General features: G+C 49.3%; 1 protein-coding gene across 1 annotated transcript in view; it reads right to left on the bottom strand.

Annotated features, from left to right (window-relative positions):
* The window catches only part of LOC122132373 (tenascin-like), a 14,418-nt gene extending 5,952 nt beyond the window's left edge, over positions 1-8,466 (bottom strand). Inside the window, 8 exon segments of the mRNA XM_042707151.1 lie at positions 651-836; positions 1,266-1,532; positions 3,822-3,975; positions 5,047-5,162; positions 5,797-6,060; positions 6,500-7,339; positions 7,342-7,719; positions 7,989-8,466. Coding sequence (XP_042563085.1) covers positions 651-836; positions 1,266-1,532; positions 3,822-3,975; positions 5,047-5,162; positions 5,797-6,060; positions 6,500-7,339; positions 7,342-7,719; positions 7,989-8,466 — 2,683 coding nt within the window.
* Between the last annotated feature and the right edge of the window lie 380 nt (positions 8,467-8,846).

Genomic DNA, 8,846 nt, shown 5'->3' with positions numbered 1-8,846 from the left:
AGGCTTGAATGCAAAGTCCCCTCCGGCCGTTTTCTAATAAAGTGGAGCCTTTGTGGTCAGGCGAACGATTTTGCGACACACAAACAAAAGGGAGCCAGTTTGAAAATAAGGCCACTGAATGTAATAGTGAAAATTTAGGGAGGGCGTCAAACTGCTTAGGCAAAAGACTTGGCAGAGGACTTTACATGGAATTATTTCCATTCAGTTCAAACAAAGAAGGTATAGATGTACTTAAACTGCTCGCTGGGAAAGCGATCCTCTTTGATAGCGTTAATGGAAAGCCAAACAATTTTGCCCCGCGCACTAATGAGCTAGAATTATGAGCGCCACAACAAACACTATTACATATTAGCATCACACTGCTAACGTAAGCTAACACATCTAATGACCTCCTGCTCATGGCAAAGGGCAAATGAAATGAACGAGAAAAACATTCAAGTGTTTGTGATTAACTCTCTGAGCTTACCTAAATTCTCCACTCACCCCCCCCCCCCCCCCCCCCCCCCCCACACACACACACACACACACACACACACACACACATGTCTTTTTTTACTGAACCCTAGCAGTTTCCACCCTCTATTCATGCCGGTCCTGCCACCTGCTGTTGCGGGTGTTTTATGTGCGGAGGGGGGGGGGGGGGGTCTCACCCGTGAGTATGGCCTGGGTGGTGTCCTGGTGCCCGGTGGGGAAGAGCCTCTCCCCGTGCTCTCCCCCGGACAGGGGGCCGTACTTCACCCGGTAGGTGAGCACCTTGGCCCGGCTGTTCCTCCACTCCAGGGTGATGCTGTCGTCCGTCTGCTCCAACACCTGCAGGTCTGTCGGGGCGTCCAGATCTGGAACACATCAACACAACAGCTCAGCTTTGTGTGTGTGTGTGTGTTTGTGTGTGTGTGTGTTTGTGTGTGTGTGTGTGTGTGTGTGTGTGTGTGTGCAGACGCCTTCCTGCTGATGTGTGTGTGGTCCCCTGTCCCAAGGCTGCTTGTAGGAGGCCTGGTAAATGTTTCCTCGTGAGCTCAGTGAAACAATCAGCGACATCCTAGACATCCTTGCATCTCACGAAGGGGGGGATTGCCTCCATTAACCCAGGGTATAGTAAAAAATACTCCAAGTTGTTTAAATAGTTATATCTATACAAGTATAAATATAAATATAAATTAATAACAGCTTTATAGAGGAGGCAAATGTGCAGTAATAAGGTCTTGATAAGGCCTAATGTGAAAAGAGTGTTATCAGGCACTTTTCAGCCTTGCTGTTGGATTTACCTGTGAGGAAAGTCTCATAGACGGGCATGCTGGTGATCTCGCCACGCTTGGCCATGAGGCCGACCTCGTACTCTGTGTCGGGGTGCAGGTCGCTCAGGTGGTGCTGGGTGTCGGAGGAGGAGAGCTCCACGGTGGTGCGGTCGGAGTCCAGGCTGGGCCCGTAGAAGACGGACACGCCGTCCACCTGAGACACGGGCTGGAACCAGGTGAGCAGGGCAGAGGTGTCGGTCACGTCGCGCACGCCAACCTGGCTGGGGGAGTCGATCTCTGCACGACAGGGGAGAGAGCCAGGGAGGGAGACAGACATACGGAGAGAGGGAGGGAGGAAAGAGAAAGAACGAGAGAGAGAGAGAGAAAGAGAGAGGGAGAGGTAGGAAAGACATACAGAGAGAGAGGGAGGAAAGAGAGAGAGAGAGAGAGAGAGAGAGAGGGAGAGGTAGGAAAGACATACAGAGAGGGAGGGAGGAAAGAGAGAGAGAGAGAGAGAGAGAGAGAGGGAGAGGTAGGAAAGACATACGGAGAGGGAGGAGGGAAAGAGAAAGAACAAGAGAAACCCAGTGGGAGTGAGATGGAGAGTAGAGGTGGAAATGGAACAGACCAAAAGGCAGAGAGGGACAGAAAGAAAGAAATCAAAGAAATGACAATAGAGAGAGTGAGAGAGAGAGAGAGAGAGAGAGAGAGAGAGAGGACGTGTGTGTGAGAATATGAATGATTTTAAAATACCAGTGAGAGTTATCACTGCCAGACAGCCTAAAATGACTTTCTGAACTTTTTCTCTTTGAAATTAATATTCCTCCTACTGCTGATCTTTTCCACCTCGGGAATCTTTGCTTTGGGAATTATCAGTCTAAGCACACATTAGATCATTCTTCTCCTTAGACCATGTATTCCAAGTGTCTAGAAGGCTCTTATTCAGGGGGGGGGGGGTCTGGGGGGGAGAAATTGGTTTGTCACACGCTGCAAGTGCCGAGAGGTCGTCCTTCTGCGAGTGCAAGATAAAGTACCAAATCTGCATTTGTGCGCTTCGAGCAGCTTTGCCTGAGCGTGAGGTCCCAGTGTTGTGAAGATCTTGAGGGGATGATGTGCTCTTCGCGCTGGCACTGGAGCCTCCCCCATAGCTAGCACCTACTTAGCTCTGTCAGAACGCAAAACCTCGACACCTCAACCACAAGCCTCTGCTGGTGGAATGGCATATAGAGGCCTATGGAGAACAGCGGCAACAGTTTGGATTTAGCCGGCAGTTACTCCGGCTGTGTGTGTCTATGTGTGTGTGTGTGTGTGTGTGTGTGTGTGTGTGTGTGTGGTGTGTGTGTGTGTCTATGTGTGTGTGTGTGTGTGTGTGTGTGTGTGGTGTTGTGTGTGTGTGTGTGTTGTGTGTGTTGTGTGCAACATTAGCCTGTCATACCGTTCAGGTTACCAGAGGCTTTGGGCCCTCCCGGTGCTCATAAATCCATAAATGCTTCACCCCCCTGTATAAAAACCCGATCTGGGAATTCACAGAGCCAGCAGGAATCAGAGAGGGTGGGGGTTGGTGGTGTATGAAAGGGAAATGTCAGGTAACTAATGGTTTTTTCCACATATGGATTTGTTTATGCTGGCGCAACGTCGGCCATTTTGCGAACCGTAAATAAGAAGGGGAGAGTCTGACCCGGCGACCGTATACAGCCAGGCAATAAACATGTTCACGAAACCATGAGAGCGCAGAACTTTTGGCTGCCTGGCTGAGGGCTTTATTATACCAGAGTCTCTCGAAAGAAGTGAAGGAACATTGTTCACATTCTGTACGATGACTTGCCAAAACAAAATGGAGTTTTGCCCTTCTCAGCCATTCAAATAAGCCGATGTTTAGACTGTAACCTTTTATCTGATTGCCTGCCCGAAGGGCTCGTTTGGTTTCTGACAATAGACTGAACTGGCCTATTATCTGAGAATTCAAGCCAGCTGTGTGGTGTGTGGATCTGAAATGTCAGCCGTTGTTGGCCAGAGTAAACCATTACTGCCGGCTCAAAACAGTCCCACAGAAATGATTAACTTCAGACACAGTGAAACCTCTCACATTTGTCTTTTTTATTGCTTCCTGTAAGTCAGGAGTCACCCCATAAAGGGTAATGAGATTATTTTTAATGAAAGCTGACTGGAAGAGACATTTCACAAAGTCCAGACAAATAAGACCAGTGGCAGGTGTGAGGTGTGAAACCTCCAGCGTTTGTTTCAGAGACAGAACCCGAGCCAGAGAAAGCGTGGCGAACAGACGGGGAGAGGGGGTAAGACAGAGCCTCAGGATAACTGTTGTTACATTTAATGCTAGCAGTTTGTACTGGCTTAAAGGAAGTTTTGACACCACTGCAAGAGCAGGAAGTCCTCAATTCTAACAATAATTGGATTTATAAAATAGTTCTGTCTGATTCAACGTCAACCCTTTTTAAACCTTTATCTATTTTTTTCTTTCTTCCTTCCTTTCTTTCATTCATTTATTCTTTCTTTCTCTTTCTTCCTTTCCAAAATAAGAGATCCCAAAATTGGCTCAGGTAAATAGCTCAGAACAACTTTGCTTACTTGTGAGAAGTTCTTTGGTTGCAGGGGGTCCGCGGGTGTTGTTCTTCACCACCTGCAGCTTGACTTCGTACTCCTGGCCCGGTCCCAGGCCGGACTGCTCAAAGGTGGTCTCGGGCGGGCTCAGCGCATTCAGGATCTCTCCATTCTCCTCTTTCTGTCATTAAAGGCACAGTACAGAAACCCATTGTCAACGATGATTGAAGCCATTGTTGGCATTGTTTATTTCCATCAAAAAAGCAGGGGGGCCAAACACTTAAGCGTTGGCCACACGTCAGTGTTGTGTGTTGCGCCCAGGTTTGGAGGGCTGAGATCTTTGAGGAGGTGCCAGTGAAAAAGAGATACAAAGTTGCCAGGAGAAAGACACAATTGTTGCCAAAGGAACTAATCTGGGTGGACCACTGGGTGAAAGAAACCAGTGTTTTCATTGCTACAGTTGAGATTAAATGAGATATAAAGTAGCATGTAAAACGTCCACTACTAAAAATTACCATCATCTGATGGCTATGCCTTACCATGGTGGCAATCTTACTAAGCTACACTAGGTGTATCGTTGGTTGGGGTTAATAGTAATGGAGACTACAAATATTACTGAAAGGATGAAAGGTTAAATTAAACCCCTAAAATGAATACGTTCAGTTTGGTGTTTCGAGTGACGCTTCTGGCAGTGTCAAGGGAGTGGTAACTGGCGTTCATTGTTTGGCAGACGTCTTTTGAAACCTTACGAGCAAAGGAGAACCAAATAGTTTTTGAAAGAGTTGCGGGTGGAGATGTGTGAGTCGCTTGTGGTTGGCGGTTTTGATCCAATGCACATGTTCTGACAAAGCCATTTTCTTTTAGTTCCTAAAGCCCCAGGAGAAAGAGACAAGCCTGCTGGAGACAAAACCTCCTCCTGTGGCACATGGTCAGTACAGCTGTCGCCAGAAGCTTTTTTTCCCCCTGTCCCACGAAACCACACACTTCCAGACAACAAGCCTTCACATACTGGCATAGCATTGCCTATTTTTCCACAGGATGCATACCCTTATTCCCACAGATGCACAGGGAGCCATTATGTGAGTCTTACAGAGGAAGGAGATTTTCATATCACATTTGCTGTTCCTCCAACTGAGCAGCGTGGATAATCATGGACGCTTGGCCAAATGATTTCGAGCCATCCCAAAGGGAAAACTCAGCACAGACCAATGACCGCCGGAGGGAGGAGGAGGATGGGGTCAAGAGGACTTACCGTGTTCCTGAAGATGAGGTTCCAGCTATCGAAGGGGATATTGAGGGGGTCCCACTCCACCTCCACGGAGGTCTCCCTCACTGATTTAAACTTCAAGCCCTCTGGCTGGGGAAGATCTGTCACAGGGAAAGTTATTGTGACTAAAACTGCATTCACCCACCAAGTGTTTGTAAGTGCTGAAACTCTTTGAGCTTAAAAGCACTTTCATTGATGTTTTTCTTGAAACCATGAATCATTGTTTTTTTACCAACAGTTTTTATTTTTGATGCAGTGCTTGTATAAAAGTTCTTAATTAACTTTTTGTTCTGACCTGGTAATTTCCAGCGTAGTGCTAAATGCATGCTTCAACATGATTACCCAAAATAGCGCTCGAAGGCTACAGATAAAGTATTTATTTTTCTTATTTTTTCAAGTCTGTTGCTCCTCCCCCCGCTGCTTAATTCCTTTAACAACATACCCACCCCCCTCATCCTAGAGCATGTCTAATTAGGTGTTGTCTTCTGCTAATGCAGACAGATGAAAGCAGAATTGAAGGACTGCCACTGTTGCCATATGCTAGCTCTTTGGGGGAGGGGGAGGGGGGGGGGGGGTTAGGCCTGAGGCATTGAAGTGCCTATTAATTTAGCTATTTAAATAAATTAAATACATTTGAACTAATTGTTTGCCAAATACAATCTCAAGCCGACTTTAACCATTCCTGTTTTTTCACCGTAATCAATCACGCCGTTTGAGAGATAAACGCAGGCTCACGTGTGGCTACTCTGGCGCTGACGGGCAAGCTCATCTTGTTGTTGAGGACGGCGTAAACGCTGATGAGGTACTCGATACCGGGCTCCAGCTCTCGGATGGTGGCCATCTTTTTGTCTCCCGACACGCGCATGTCCAACTCCAGACCTCCAGGCGCAGTGGGCACGTAGGTGACGAGGTACTCCGTCACCAGCATCTCGTTCATCCAGGACACGTCCACGGTTTCTGAGTCAACCTCTACCACAGTCAGGTCCTTGGGCGCGGTGACTGTCAAAGGGATAACAGCAGTTCATGTTACATGTTGGCCAGATTGGGTTAGGACTTGAGAAATGTATTCAGGGTTTCTCTTAACCGAAGATAGAAGATAAATAATAACTGATAAATTATCCAGAAATTAGATCAGAAAGAAAAAGAATGAATGTTTGACACCCTCTGGTCTTTTTTGTTAGGTCAGACATTTATGACTAATTGCTTAACCTCTCATTAAGACTTGTGAGGATAATTTCCTGGCAAAGCTAAGGCTAAACGTCTGATAGTGCTTACTCTGAGACAATCGTAAGGTCATTTAGAACTAATGGCTTAACTTCTCATTAAGTATCTTTCCAGAGACTTGTGATGATAATCTGGCAAAGCTAAAGCTAAATGTCTGATAGTGCTGAAGCTAAACGTCTGATAGTGCTCAAGCTAAGCGTCTGATGGTGCTTACTCTGAGAGCAGTCGTCGCCGGTGTATCCCATGTCGCAGATGCAGATTCCATTCAGGCAGTGGCCTTGGTCAGTGCAGTCGCCGGGACAGGTGAGCACAGAGCAGTCGGCTCCAGCGTAGCCCTCGAAGCAGACACACTTGCCATCCACGCAGTACCCACGGTCCAAGCAGTTGTTCGGGCACGTCTTCTCAGTGCAGTCTTCTCCGGTAAATCCTCGGTTGCAGATGCACTGGCCGTTCACACAGCGTCCACGGTTGTTACAGTCATTCGGACAGGTCAGCTCATTGCAGTCTTTGCCTGTGTAGCCAGCATGGCAGATGCATTTGCCGTCCACACATTCCCCGCGGCCGTGGCAGTTGTTGGGGCACATCTTGGTGCTACAGTCCTCACCGGTGTAGCCCTGCTTGCACACACACTTGCCGTTGACACAGTGGCCGAGGTTCATGCAGTTGTTTAGGCAAGAACGGTCGGAGCAGTCGGAGCCCTCCCATCCGACATCGCAAAAGCACTCCCCGTTGACACACTGGCCTCTGTTGTTACAGTTATCGAGGCAGGAAAGGATTCTGCAGTCTTCTCCCTCGAAGCCAGGATCACAGATGCACCTTCCGTTGAAGCAGTGGCCCCTCTGGTGACAGTCTCCGGGGCACGTGAGCTTGGAACAGTCCTCTCCACTGTATCCAGCGTGGCATACGCACTTACCATTCAAACACATGCCCCGGTTGTTGCAGTTGTTCAGGCACGTGAGCTCGCCGCAGTCCTCGCCAGTGAAGCCCTCATCGCATTCGCAAGTTCCGTTGTTGCAGCGGCCGCGGTCATAGCAGTCGTTGGGGCAGATGAGTCGGAGCAGTCGAAGCCGGTCCAGGGTTCGTCGCACACGCACTCATCCTCGACACAGCGGCCCCTGCCCAGACAGTTGCTTGGGCAGTTGGTCTGGGAGCAGTCGAGGCCGATGAAGCCATCTTCGCAAACGCAGGAGCCCTCGATGCACTCGCCGTAATCTCCGCAGTCCGTTCTGCAAAGCTCGAGGCTGCAGTCGTCGCCGGAGTATCCCTCGAAGCATTCGCACCTTCCGTCGACACAGCGGCCCTGATCCTGGCAGTCATTGGGGCACTCGGACTCCGAGCAGTTGACACCCCTCCAGCCAGGCTCGCACACGCAGCTGCAGATCTCCGTGCTGTAGTTGCCATGCCCGCTGCAGTAGGGCCTGGTTGTTATCTCTCCTGAGCAGCAATAGACAAGATAAAAGTCAGCCACTAATATGCCAGATGACTCACCACACAAACAATTAAACGTTAGCAGGATGAGACCATCATCTCACAGTTATGAGCTGGTGAGGAAACATGATCAAAGAGCGTTAAACGTCAGCACCACACCTCATTCTACATCAAAGGGCTCACAGCCAATCCCTCCTTTCTCTAGATCAAAGGAACGCTACACACACACACACACAGGTGTGCCACCCTCCCTAAAGACTCTAGTCGAATCTCACCTGTCACCTGAGCTCCGCAGCAGCTCGTTCCGCTGGAGCACTGCTCCCTCAGGCTGGAGACTTCCGCCTCCAGCATCTCCAGCCGCTTCAGGAGGTCCTTCAGGTCGGGCAGGTGGTTGTCGCAGGCACAAGCCTGCCTGGGGATGTTGATGCGGTGGGTGAAGACGATTTGGTTCTCGCCGTCGACGGTGTGCTCGGCGTGCATGTCGGAGAGGGCCGCGGTCTGGGGCTTGACTTCCTCTCCTCCTCCGGGGGACTCCAAGTCCACGGAGCACAGGGCGCTGGCAGGGACGTTGATGTTGTAGACGTGGTTGAAGACCACGGGCTGCTCGGGACTCGGCAGGCTCACGTTCTCGCTGGAGCTGGGACTGAGGGTCTCTCGCCGGTGCCGGATGACCTTCTTCAGCAGGCCGGCGTGACAGAACTGGAGCAGGAGGGCCACTGTGGCAAAGCCCAGAAGCAGGCCTCGCATCCCCATGATGACCACCACTCTCTGGGACTCAGTTGGGTGGGTGAGAGACAGCGGGAGACTGGCTTCACTTGCTTTCCTTCAGCTGAAGAGAATACCTTTGTACCCTGCACAACAAAGGAATGGTAGTTTAAGGTTAAATATGGGTCGAAATTGTTTAACCCCAATCGCTAATCATTAAATCAATAACCCAAAGATATGGAATCACAGGCACAGTTTGTTTATAAATGTAGTGGCTGTTTTGCCCCTGTCAATCAGTGTGAGTTACATGAGAACATGAGAACAGCATGTCACACAATCCCTCCAAAAGCAATTAACTTTACACAGTTTCAACTCAATGCATTATCTTGTTAGCATGACCCATTTCATTCCCTCATCACAGCAGGGGA

This window comes from Clupea harengus, unplaced genomic scaffold, assembly GCF_900700415.2.
Source record: "Clupea harengus unplaced genomic scaffold, Ch_v2.0.2, whole genome shotgun sequence".
Classification (NCBI taxonomy): Eukaryota; Metazoa; Chordata; class Actinopteri; order Clupeiformes; family Clupeidae; genus Clupea; species Clupea harengus.
This window is presented reverse-complemented; position numbering and strand designations above follow the sequence as displayed.